Genomic DNA, 13,877 nt, shown 5'->3' on the forward strand with positions numbered 1-13,877 from the left:
TAAAAAATTTGCAATAAAAGTAAAACAACAATTATATCATCAAGAGTAACATCCTACATGTTAGTGTCTGCCAGAAGTCCTCGTTGACACAAGAGTACTACCACTATGTCCTGGAGGGGTGAAAAACAAAGGTGAGTGGGTTGAAAAGTAAAGTTTCATAAAACTGTTGTCATAAAAATTGTGACCCCTCGTTGTAAAACAAGTATTAGTTTCCAACATATCATACTACATATAGTATGAAAACAATTACCATAAAAAGCAATATTTTTAGAATGCGGTAAATCACAATATCTCAAACATAAAAACATAAAATATCAGACGCTCATTGACACATGCTACATACGAGCTCATGCAAAGGTATTTAGACATGAGACATGACAGGGTATAATAGTAATTTACGGTCTAGTACTACAATCATGTGAAGACTGGCCCTATGCACATCACATATGAGTCCTAATTGCCTATTGCAATCTAGGACATCACTGACACCTACAATGGATCTAAGCTGAGGGTATCAGTGCATGTGAAGATACATGTGAAGACTGGCCCTGGTGCAGGACAAATAGAACACCGGTATAGGCAATGTATGATGAGTAGATAAACTATGTATGATCATGCCATGATAATTTCACAATCCTCTTCTCTGTGGGGTTCATTCGCTCGTCAAATTTTCCTCTCGCACCTTAGAAAAAACAAGATAACTATTTGCAGTCTTCTATGTGGCACATGTTGAAGCGTGCGTTACGTATTTTGAATAATAATAGTTGTTAGGCTATTAGTGATGGGAAGTCAGTATCCTTTTCTTCGTTCATTTGTAGAATACAACAGCTAGAAACGACACCACGCTCAACAAATAATGGATACATGAACGAACAAAAGCAAGAAGTAGATAAGGAATGTTTTTCTATATTGTAAAGACGCTGTGAATATTGCTAAAGTCTCCATTTACATGCATAATCCGATTTGAGGAGACAGTAATTCTCCCTCCTCAATCGGAAAAAAAAAAAAAAAAAAAGTTTAAATATTCAACTGCACAAAATTGTGACAATCACAGAGTTCATGTAATTGTTCTACATTATCCAATCTCATAATGCTTTCAAGCAAGAAATAAGATCAAGGAAGGCATCTTGTCTGCAGGGAATTGTTAGACCGCCCATTGGGTGATCAAATCCGAATTCTTCTTCAGCCGCACTTAGCAAGTCTTGAAATGCAGGCTGGTTGAGGAATGATATAGGAACAACAAACCGCTGCTTCTCACTCTCGCCAACATAAACTGGAAAATAACCTTTTGGGACATCAGCTAAATTATTCGAAGCTCCTTGACTTGAATTTGAAAGAGAACGCCGAAGAAGTTTCTTGGCAGGAATTACAGCTGGAAGACGGAACCCCATTGTTGTAAATTGTGATAGTAAAGACTAGTACGTAGTCGAGTTTAAAAAAACTTGAAGATCACAAGGAGTTTGTGGAACAACTAAACTTGAGAAGTTGTAGATTTATTATTTGGTGGTCATTAACCAATGCATTCATATGGTATTTATAGTTGACAAGCCTTGTAGAATATCCTCTACTGAAGAAAATATATGGTGAAGACAATCCGGAAGGGGTATAGAAGGGAACAAGAGCTCATGAGGGATCACATGGTTTTGTCTTCCCATCAAGCCCTTGAGCAAAATATGTGGATCAAATTTGCTATTTCTCTTTCCATTACATATTTTTGTTTGTTAGGCAGATATGAAGTGTCAATCACTACCAATTAGGAGCTTGGTGATAAAATCGGAAGACAGGCATGTGAACTTTGATCAAATGCTAATTAATGTTTCTTACCAACCCCAATTCAATTGCCTCAAGGCCACTCACACAAACTACTTGAGATATTATTCGCCACATCGATCTTTTTTTATTCTGTTTGGACATGAAAATCAAGAAGTAAATTAGTTAGCAACTGGTTTCGAAAACTTGCGTGTATGTCTATGAATTTTTAGGCTTATACTTATCCTTCCAAAAGGCTTCAATTATTTATTTTGGTTTTAACCTGAATCCCTAAGTAGTTATATAGGCAAGTCCATGTGATTTTGCTTGAGCTGATGTTGCTTCATTGGGTCCATCCTGATGGCTTAACACCAACATTTAGAATTCGGGTAATGATCATCCCATGGGTGCTATCACAATTCCCTGCAGTGAAGTAGCTTTGTTGATTTCACACCTGGCTTCAGTGTATGAGCTGCAAAAGGCAACAGACATTTGTCAGCTCAATTTTTGACACCAGTTGCTGCAGTTGCACAACGCGTGACTTGCCTTCTCGGATAAATTTTTGGATCCAAGTTTGCAGCAAAAAATCCTTCAGGATATAACTCCGCTGTTAGAATTGATCATTCATCGAATGATGAAAAATATCACATCTTCTGACGGTAGAGGCTTTCCAAAACAAAAATGTTATTCTTACCATTAATTTGTACTATGATTTGTACCAGTTCTTTAATGGAGATGGAAACCACATGTGTTGGTGGGCAGTGGCGAAACCAGGATTTGTCGAGGGGAGGGGCGAAATTCAAAATAGTGCAAGGTTCAATTGAAGCGGTTGCTTTCACATTGGAGAGTACAAAGTTTTAAGTCAATATTCATAGTAGAAAATAGTCTATCCACTAAAGCAGTTGTAAGCAATATATCAAAGCCAATGTAAGCAGAAAGTACAACAAATTTAGTTTTCAAAAAAGTAACACAAAAAAAAGTGAAAACAAAATAATTATCAAACAATTTTTTATTTTTAATATAATAATAGCTACGTTTATAATTAATACGAGTTTCTTTGGTTTTAGGATAAAATAAAAGGAAAATTAACCAAAAGGGCTTCAAAATTTTGAATTTTAACCAAAAACCATGAACAAACTTTATTTAATGATAAGGACAAAAAATAAAAAATAAAAAAATAAAAAATAATCCAACCCAACCGCGCGTAAGCACGCACCAACCAATTCAAATATCAAATCAAGCCTTTGCTGTAACTGTGAGCAGATAGAACTGATAAGAAAACTAACGTGCAGTGCAAAATAAGTAGTGGGAGTAATACAATGAATGATGAGATGGAATGGATGGATGAAATAAATTATTTTTAAAACATTTCTTTGGGAAGGAAAACATGAGAGTGAAGCTTCAATGACTCTTTTTTCTTTTAGAGAGGGAGAGAGAGAAATTTATTTACATACAGAAAGAAAGAAAAGAAAAGTAGTAATTTTCAATAGAAAATCAACGGTGCAAAAGCAGCACCCAAATTACCTTTTAAATATTTTATCGGGAAGGAAGAGAGGGAGTGTGTAAGGAAGAGAGATTGTGAGGGTAGAGCCAACCAAATCCTTTCAAACTGACATCAACAAACTCTAAAAAATTTTAAAAAGAGAGAGAAATTTGAGATAAAAAAATATATTGCTGACATCAATACATAACAGTAATTTGTAAGGAAATAGTTTAAAAAATAGTGATAGTGCTAGTGTTTGATTTTAAGAAATAGTTAGTGTTCTGTTTAAGATGGAGTTAGTGTTTAGTTTAAGAAATATTGTTCAGTTTAAGAAGTAGTCAATATTTAGTTTACAAAATAGTGTTTGGTTTAAGAAGTAGTCAATGTTCAGTTTAAGAAATAGTGTGCAGTTTAAGAAGTAGTCAATATTCTGTTTAAGAAATAGTCACAGTATTAATGTTCATAAAACTAAATAATGAAATTTTTCTTTATTTTTGATTTTGTAATATTATTACTTAGTTTGTTCTAAAACAATTGAAAGAATAATCAAATAAACAAATAATAAAATAAAAATAAAATGTTATGGAGTGAGGTGAAAGGAGAGAGAAGAGTGGGGAGAGGTGAAAAAAAAAATTAAAAAAAAAAAAAAGAGAAAATGTTAATGTGGATGGGTGAGGTGAAAGGAGAGAAAAAAATGGATGTGAACATACGAAAGAGGGAGAGAGAGAAAGAGATTGCACAATTAAGTGAGGAAGAGAGTGTGTGTGTGTGTGATGTGACGCGCAATCTTGCGCGTTAGTAAATGTTTTCTTTTTTTGTGTTTTTCTATTTTGTTGTTATGTAAAACTTTTGTCATTTTCATTAAAATTTGAGTCATTTTTATTAAAGTTTAAGCCTTTTTTATTAAATAAAGTTAGTAGATGGTTTTTCGGTTAATTAAAAGTTTTGAGAAGCCATTTTCATTAAAGTTTCCTAAAATAAAATTATTAAGGCACTAGTTTTATATATAATAGACATGTGGGTGGGACAAGTTTGTGAGGTTTTAGAAGTGAAAAGGAAAAAAAACAACCATGCAGCCTTTCCCCAAAAGATATAAATAATAATAATAATAATAAAAACAAACGCAACATTTTATTAAAGCCAAGCCTTTTAAACGACAGTGTGTTAAACTTTAAAAGAGAAAAAGAGAAAACAAAACTCTTCTTCTTTGCGAACTGTAGCCACTCGCCGTCGATTGTGCATCTAAACCCAGCTAACAGAATCTACCCAGATAATCAGGGGGTCCTCATCCCTCCAACCTCTCCCCTCCGTCTTCGTCATTCCTCTACAAATCCAACCAAACTATCGCCCTTCCTCTACAAATTCGACCAAGATAGTGCACTGACCAAAACCAATTTTTGTAGGTACCATGAATTCCGACGAAAGCGGAGGGGTTGAACCAATGCTCCTAGGCGTATTTTCTGGCGAGGGCAAGGGTGGTTGTCACTCCTCGCCCTCATGTAGGTTCGCCGCTATTGGTGGGCCCTACCTCTTTAGACCATCTCCACCCCTTGGAGTAAAACTTAAAATTTTTAGCCCTAAAAATTTAGGTTTTAACTCAGAAACAGCTTTTTTGCTCTAACCATTCTTGTCTAAAATTTTAGCCCAAGAGTATTAAAGAATGAATTTAAGCTTTTTTTTTTTTAATTAACTTTAAAAAAAAATTATGTGGACTATCATAAATTAATTTTATGAACATTTTAATTTAAAAATATTTAAAATTTGATAAACATTGAAAATCACTAAATCAACACATAAAACTCATGAAACACTATGGAAGAATATGAAACACATGATAGAGATATATAAACACAAAACACATGAACAAACACATGGTCTTGGAAGATGGTAGAAAGAAAAACTTGAAGAATTGTATGAGAAAAGTGAATTTTGTGTGGATGTTTGAACAAATACATAGGTATTTATAAAGTTTTTGGGTGAATTTTGAGTTAAATTATTATTTTTTTAATTATTTTAGCCGTTGAATTTAAATTTTGGCTGTTAAATCTTTTTATTTTTCACCGTTAGAATTGATCATATTTGATCTTAGCTGTTGGATCAATAAATTTATAAATATAAACTAAAACAAAAAAAACAAATTTGAACTTGGACTGTTGGTTGATCCAACTGTCCAATAAAGCAAAGCCTTTCGATGAGAAAAAGAGCCGTTGCGCTCTTATGGGTGCCAGACAAGTGGCCGACATAACCCATGTGGGTGGGGTCGCAAGCTTGCAGGCCTAGTGCGTTGGCATGTGTTTGCGCGTGATTTTGGGCAGGTGAAGTTCACTTGCTGGTTTCCCACTTGCACAAGTGGACTACCCCACTAACCCAAACCTATTTTTTGGCTGGAATTTGCACAATATTTTAGTTTTAACCCATAACCCAATTTTAGGCCAAATTTAGAGTGTTTTTGTAAGGGGGGGGGGGCGGGGAGAGGGGGAAGAACCTAAATTTTGAGACTTACTCCAAGGATTGGAGTTGGTCTTAGAGAAATGTTACAAATTAATGATAGTATGTAGAACATGTAACAATATTGTAGACATGTAAATTTCGGTGAAATATGTCAAGGCTTATGCGGCTATGAGCGTCATAAATCGTACACATGGCATGTATGACTCATCAAAACCAGACAAGTCGTCAAAAGTGACATGTGTCAATAATTGGCAAAAATAATTAAAAAATTATCTTTAATTAATCTTGATTTAAATTAAATGAATTCCGAATCGAGGGTGATTAGCCAAATTAAGGATGAATTGTTATTGATTTTTTGATTAAATCAAAGATAATTTGATTAAATCAAGATTATTTCATGAAGTCAAAATCACGAATCAAGTCCAAATAGAGTCTTGGTTCTTTCGTTAATTAATCAAGTCAAAAATCAAGACCAGCAGAGGCTACAAATACGAGGCTTCAAGACAAAACAAGGGTCCTCACACACATCCTACACTCAGATTCCATACACAACTCTCAAACACTCTACACACTCAGACGACACAGAAATCTCTCTGCATTCTTCACCACACTCGTGAAGGACCATCAAGCACTACTACACGTGCCGATTTCTCCATCACCACAAACCAAGCTCTTGCAGCATTCATTGGTTTGAGAATAAGTCACTACAATCCTTGGATCAACCACCCTACACATAAACTTTGCATCCTGTGTCAAACTCGTGAAATTTCAAAAATAAATTTATTCATGCTTCCTTCTTCTTTTTGTGACATATTTTTCTCTATGTATTGAGTTTGAATGGAAGGATGGATAGTGGGTTCGAGAGAGCATCAGACCCTTGCCTTCTGATTCGAAGGCGGATGTTTTTCATCATATTTTGAGGAGCTAATATTGCCTAATCCTATATTGTATTATAAAATAAGTACACTCCTTTGTGGCCTGAGTTTCATTTTGGTTTTTCAAATAATGTTATGGCCAAAACTGTTTATTAGGTATTCTCTCCCATCAATCAGAGCGGGATCTGAGGAACAACTATTCCAATATGTTTTTTATTTTTTTATTTATTTTTATCTCTTCAATCTTCTCCATAACAAAATATTTATAACTGAAAAGGAAGATATCAATCACTAAGTTAAGATGTAAAAGCTACTATGCTTTGGATGGAAGATAGAAGGTATTATAAGACTCGTTAGCGAAAATTTTCATCAGCCACTTTTTTTAAAAGAATTTTGTTACCGAAAATTTTCATCCAAGATTTAATGTATCTTATAAGTATATTGCATTGAAAACCATTATGGTTAAATCAACTTATTCATCACACGAGCATGAAATATTTCGATGCTTGTAAATAGAAGACCATAAATGAGGCGAATAAAATTTGGTAAGGAGAACAGTTAGTAAAATTGTGTAAGCCAGCATGTGGAAACAGAGCTGTCTATAGTTTAGATAATGGATAAACGAACGAAATGAGCAAAAGAAGTGTGAATATCTAATTAAAAGTTACTAGATTTTTACATAATTCAGGGAGACATTTGATTCACTCCCCAATACGAAGTAGTTACAGAATGTTGAGATTGTCTACTTTACAAAATTCTTCCAACCAGTTAGTTGGTGTAATATGTGCAGATTTTCATTATGTAATTTCACAATCCATTCAAGCGAGAAGTGACATCAAGGAAGGCACCTTGTCTGCAGGGAATTGTTAGACCACCCATTGGATGATCAAACCCGAATTCCTCTTCAGCCTCACTTAGCAAGTCTTGAAATTCAGTCTCATTAAGGAATGATACTGGAATTACAAATCTTTGCTTTTCTCCCTCGCCAACATAAACTGCAAACTAACCTTTTGGGACATCTGCTAAATTAGTCGAAGCTCCTCTGGTTGTATTTGAAAATGATCGTCGAAGAAGTTTATTCGCAGGAATTACAGCCGGAAGACGGAACCCCATTGTTGTAAATCTCAAGATAAAAAGTGGAAGAAAATCTGAAAGAACTTGCAAAACAAGAAAAACTATTTGAGAATTTTTGGACTTGATAGTTTGTAGACTTGTATTTTGTGGTTTTAAAACGAGCCAGTCATATGGTTATATATACTTGAATGGTCGTGTGGATTTCTCTCTTAAAAGAAACATATGGTGCAAACAAAGACAATCTGAATGGGGTATATATAGAAGGGAAAAAGGGATCACATGGTTTTGTCTTCCAAATATCATCGAGCCATTAGGATAAATATGCGGAGCAAATCAACCGATTCGAAGTCTCAATCACTACCAACGAGTCTTGGTGATGAATTGGATGACAAAGCCATGTGGATTTTGATCAAATGCTTATGTCTCTTGCAAATCCCCACTCCATTTATTGAAAGACCAGTTGCACCAACTACTAGAAATTTTCCGACAATCAATCGTTAATTTTATCAATTTGGACATGAATACAAAAAGCTAAGATAGCAAGTGGTAAAGAAAATTTGGAGCCACGGAGTACTTCAACCACAAATTAGCGTTGGGTGCACAAATGCGTTTTGAATTTGTCTCTCACAGAAGAAATGCTTGTCTCAAGTATGTCTCTCTTGAGATTAGGTTATCATCCTTCCCAGCAGATTTTTGTTACTTTAGTTTTAGTATGATAGCCACATCAATTGCACGAACTATTGTCTGTTCATTGGGTCCATCCTTGTTCCTATTACCAATCTTGTTAGATTACAGATGGCTTTTGGCATACCAGTTAATCTATATATGCATACATATGACCATGTTGAATTTTAATGTAGGTTTGTACATATCAGCACTAGTAAGATTAACAAGGTACGAGCTATTATAGAGAGATTGAGAGAGGACGGATAACCACTGGGCAACACGGCACACTACTCACCACAACCTTCCCCATGAATTAAGCCCTAATTGCGCGATCGACCTAATTACAGAAAACAAGGACCGCAGCCCTAAATCAAGGAAGAGAGGGTGAGGTAACGTGAGTAAGGCAGTAGCCACATAACCTCACAACTAGGGATAAAGTGGTGATTACAACCTAACCTATACTTGTTCCCCAATACTCTCCCTGAAGCTGGATCAATATAGGCTTTGGTGAAGACATCTGCGGCTGGTCATGACTTCGAGTGTACACAGCTTTGATCACCTTGGATTGAACTTGAGCACGAACATAATGATAATTGACTTCGATATCTTTTGTTCTTTCATGAAATACAGGATTTGAGCAATATCATGTGTTGAAATTTTAGATCGACAAGCCCGAGGGGCCCACTCTAACTACATCGGTACTGCCCCCAACTTGATAATTACCACTTGCCCAATCCATTAGGAATGAGGTTTTACCACAAAAAAAGTCTTGGTATTATTTAGAATAGGATAATCATATTTAAGCCCATTATTTTCTTTTGCCCCCACCGATGTGGGATAGTTAACACGCTCCCTCATGTGTAACCCCATTTAGTGGTTCACATGTGGAGATCCATAAGTCGACAATTAAAACTCAAAGGTTAGCTTTAATGGAGTCTAGACTTGTTTTCAATCTTTCCAAAAGGTGCTTTACATTAAGAGTCCAGGCTTGTTTCCAAGCCCATACTTCCTGGTGACAAGCTTTTGGCATGTACAAGCCCGTAACCATGGGCTTTGATACATTGTTGGAATTTTAGATTGACAGGCTCTGGTGGCCTACTCTAATGATATAGATATTGTCCCCAACTTCATAATTACCATCTGCCCAATCCGTCAGGTGTGAGGTTTTACCACAAAAGGCCTCGATATTAGTTAGAGTAGGGTAATATTTAAACCCATTATTTTCTTTTGCCCCCACTGATGTGGGTTAGCTAATAGCATGGCTGCTTGGTTGTCACAAAACAAGGACATAGGATGATTGCTTGCAAACCCTAAGTCAAGGAGAAGACATTTTAACCAAATATGCTCACACACAGTGTGTGCCATTGCTCTATACTAAGCTTCTACGCTAGAACAAGCAACCACAGTCTACTTTTTGCTCTTCTATGTGACGACAAAGGTACAATAACCAGTAGTTGATTTGCAATCCGTGTATCCCATGATCTTTGTCCCTTGAGGTATCATAGAATTTTTCAACATGTAAGTGTAGTGTAAGTGCACCATTGTAGGGGAATGCATGAATTGACTCATTTACTCACTACATACACAATGTCTGGCCTTGTGATACTAAGATAAATGAGCTTATCAACTAATCTTTGGAAGAATAGATATCGGTGAGAGGCTCCCCCTTCAACATCTAGCTTCAGTTTGCTATCAAGTGGATTTTGAGCTCGTTTGCAATCCAGCACCTCAACTTCTCGAAGTAAGTCAAGCATATATTTACGTTGGTTTAAAAACAGTCCTGCATGAGATGTGGCCATTTCAATTCCAATAAAATATTTCTATGCTCTAAAATCTTTTATTGCAAATTTTTTATGAAGAGAATGCTGGAGGGCATTGATTTCATCAATGTTCACTACCAGAGAGTACTGATGAACCATTTTTCGTCTGGTTAAGTCATTTTACCCAACGAAAATTTAAGATCGTTGAGCAAAACTGGTCAACATTTAGGATTTTTCCAACATATTTACGAGACCAAATATTTTGAAAGGTAAGAAAAAATTTGTCAGGCAAATATTTGGTGCCAAAGGAAAAAAATGACTCGTATCGTGTAAACTCTTGCCAACAAACCATCAAAGTTTTGTCGCGCAAAGGCTAAATTAGGTTTTATGGTTTTATTTTGTTAGGTCAAGTGGAAATATTCATCTGGCTAAGTGAGATGGTTGGCCTATTAAATTCCTTTGATGATTTTTGCAATCTGCGAGACTTGTTTCCACGATCTACCTGTCAAACTTGTTTGTATATACTCCAAGATCTCATACACCAAAAATTACTGAAAAGAAACATTTGGAGATTAGGTAACGAGACGAAATCCTTCGATGGTTACGAAAGAAAAATCATGATTGAACATTTGTTTTAGCTCTAGTTTTGATGATTTTTTACAACTAACTCCTTGATCCTATGAGAATACAATTAATGAATTTGATCATCAATTTAAAATATTTACACTAGTGGCACAAAAACTTATGTTCTACTTTATGAAAGTATAAAATAAACTCTTTAAGTGTTGGTGGAATCTATTATTTTAATGGGATACGCATTTTACGAACCTAGTTTCAATGATCTAATCATCAAACTTGTTTGTATATACTCCGATGTCTCATACACCAAACACCAACAACAAACATTCGGAGATTAGGTAATAGGACGAAATCTTTCGAGGCTTAAAAATGAAAAATCACAATTTAATAGTTATTTCAGCTCTGATTTTGATGATTTTTTACAAGTACACTTCTCAACCCTATAAGAATACAATGAATGAACCCGATCATCAGTTTAAAATATTTACACTACTAGACACCATAAAAGATAAAAGGTATCATAGATTATAAATATGTCGCATTGAAATCCATTATGGTTAAATCAAATTATTCATCACACGAGCATGAAATATGTTGATGCTCGTAAATAGAAGACCAGAAATGAGCCTAAAAAAATTTGGTAAAGAGAACAGTTAGTAAAATTGCAATAAGCGGCGAGTATGTGGAAACAGAGCTGTGTATAGTTTGGATAATGGATAAACGAACGAAGATGAGAAAAGAAGTATGAATATCTAATTAAAAGTTGCTAGATTTCTACATAATTCAGGGAGACATTGATTCACTCCCCAATGAAAAACATGGTCACAAAATGTTGAGATTGTCTACTTTACAAAATTCTCCCAAATAGTTAGTTGATGTAATATGCAGATTTCATTATGTATTCTCATAATCCATTCAAGCGAGAAGTGACATCAAGGAACGCATCTTGTCTGCAGGGAATTGTTAGACCACCCATTGGATGATCAAACCCGAATTCTTCTTCAGCCTCACTTAGCAAGTCTTGAAATTCAGGCTCCTTAAGGAGTGCAACTGGAATTACAAATCTCTGCTTTTCTGTCTCGCCAACATAAACTGCAAAATAACCTTTTGGGACATCTGCTAAATTAGTGGAAGCTCCTCTGGCTGTATTTGAAAAAGATCGTCGAAGAAGTTTCTTAGCAGGAATTACAGCTGGAAGACGGAAACCCATTGTTGTAAAGCTCGAGATCAAAAGTAGAAGAAAATCTCAAAGAACTTGCAGAACAAGGAAAACTATTGTACTTAAGAATTTTTAGACTTTGAGAGTTTGTAGACTTGTATTTCGTGGTTATGAAACGAGCCAGTCATATGGTTTATATTACTTGAATGGTCGTGTAGGATTTCTCTCTTGGATGAAATATATGTGCAAACAAGGACAACCTGATTGGGGTATAGAAAGGAACAAGGGCTGATAAGGGATCACATGGTTTTGTCTTCCACATTTCACCAAGCAATTACGAAAAATATGTGAAGCAAATCAACCGATACGAAGTCTCAACCACTATCAACGAGTCTTGGTGATGAATTGGATGACAAAGCCATGTCGATTTTGGTCAAATGTTTGTCTCTTGCAAATCCCCACTCATTTATTGAAAGATCTGTCGCACCAACTACTAGAGATTTTCTGACACATCGATCGTAAATTTTATTAATTTGGACATGAAGTACAAGAAGCTAAGATAGCAAGTTGTATAAAAAACTTGCAGCCACAGGAGTAAATTAGAGTTGGGTGCACAAATGCATTTTGAATTTGTCTACCACAGAAGAAATGCTTGTCTCAAGTATGTCTCTCTTGACTTTTAGGTTATTAGCCTTCCCAACAGATTTTAATTACTTTAGTTTTAATATGATAGCCATATTGATTTTTGCATGAACTATTGTCTGTTCATTGGGTCCACACTAGTTCCTTATCACCAATCATTACAGATTACAGATGGTTTTTGGCATAGCAGTTAATCTATATATGCATGCATATGATCAGGATTGGGAGCAAAGTAACATAAAGTCTTCTAATTCCCGATTCCTAAGCATCTCTAAGATTTGTCCTTTTCACAAGTCAATTGAAATCTTCATTGTTTGTTTTCTCATCTACCATTCAAACCATGGGTTTCCGGTTTCCTGGTATTGTTCATGCTAACGAAAACCAAGTTCCTTCAAAGGCCTTGGATGTTCCTAAAGACTATTTTGCAGTCTATGTGGGGGAGGGCCAAAAGAAGCGGGATGTGATTCCAGTATCACACTTGAACCAACCATTATTCCAAGATTTGTTAAGTTGAGCTGAAGACGAATTTGGGTATGATCATCCCATAGGTGTTATCACAATCCCGTGCAGTGAAGATACCTTCCTTGATCTCACATCTCGCTTCAGAGTATGAGGAGAAGGCCGCGTTACATTTATCGGAAGAATTTTGACTGCCGCTTTCTGCAGTTGTAGGAAAGCAATTAACTTGCCTACTCAGATATAGTTTTGGTTCCCAATATCGCATTTTCTGATGGAAGACGCTTTTGATAAATTCATGGGGTACAATTTCAAACCACTTGAGAGCTGAGCATAAAAATGGCCAGCCCAACGGACATAAATTTAGTGGTCCCGCCAAGCATGTAATATGAACTTGAAACAATTGTACTGTTCTGCAAAGGTAGTTCAGAACATACTATTTTCCTTCCCTTTGTCAATTTCATTCTGTTGTTATTATATTGTACTAGCCGAGCAATTTTCACTATTCACTACAGGGAGCAAATTAATTTGCATGTAAGTAACAACCCTTTGATTTCACCAAATGGATTGCACGAAAATCCTTCATTCCACGTGAAATGCATCGATGAATCAAGATCAGAGCATTTGTCCATTGCTACTAATTCACATGTATCCGTTCGTAATAGATTTCCAAATGAACTGCTAACGAGGTTGTAACAGTCAAACGACTACTTGCGAATTACTCATCAAATATCAGGTTTCACTCAATCATAAGCCATTATTGTCTTCAAATATGCTAATTAAGTAAATGAAAACTAATTGTACCCTAATTATTTAATTAACTCACTGTCTCTGCTATGATACAATTGGCACAACCACGGGAAGTGCATCCCACTTCTGCACTACATGCACCTAAGTCCAATACCTTAAGTGAACCAGACACTTTGGAAGTAGGCTTAGCGGAAAGTATTCATGGTTTCACTGTTACGAGTTTTCGTGGAAGC

At 35.6% G+C, this 13,877-nt stretch overlaps 2 protein-coding genes and 2 pseudogenes across 2 annotated transcripts; 1 reads left to right on the top strand and 3 right to left on the bottom strand.

Annotated features, from left to right (window-relative positions):
• Positions 1-886: 886 nt before the first annotated feature.
• LOC148693407 (auxin-induced protein 15A-like) lies at positions 887-1,527 on the bottom strand. Its single transcript, XM_088678782.1, has one exon. It carries the CDS (start codon positions 1,389-1,391, stop codon positions 1,086-1,088), a length of 306 nt encoding a protein of 101 aa, XP_088534908.1. The 5' UTR covers positions 1,392-1,527; the 3' UTR covers positions 887-1,085.
• A 5,703-nt stretch (positions 1,528-7,230) lies between these two features.
• On the bottom strand, positions 7,231-7,836 carry LOC137726877 (auxin-induced protein 15A-like; annotated as a pseudogene).
• Positions 7,837-11,369: 3,533 nt separating this feature from the next.
• Positions 11,370-11,960, bottom strand: LOC137729321 (auxin-induced protein 15A-like). The gene has a single exon (XM_068468237.2). The coding sequence runs from the start codon at positions 11,845-11,847 to the stop codon at positions 11,542-11,544; it is 306 nt and encodes a 101-aa protein (XP_068324338.2). The 5' UTR covers positions 11,848-11,960; the 3' UTR covers positions 11,370-11,541.
• Positions 11,961-12,686: 726 nt separating this feature from the next.
• LOC148693408 (auxin-induced protein 15A-like) lies at positions 12,687-13,352 on the top strand (annotated as a pseudogene).
• Positions 13,353-13,877: the final 525 nt, after the last annotated feature.

This window comes from Pyrus communis, chromosome 10 (genome assembly GCF_041283825.1).
Source record: "Pyrus communis isolate YQ-2024b chromosome 10, ASM4128382v1, whole genome shotgun sequence".
Classification (NCBI taxonomy): Eukaryota; Viridiplantae; Streptophyta; class Magnoliopsida; order Rosales; family Rosaceae; genus Pyrus; species Pyrus communis.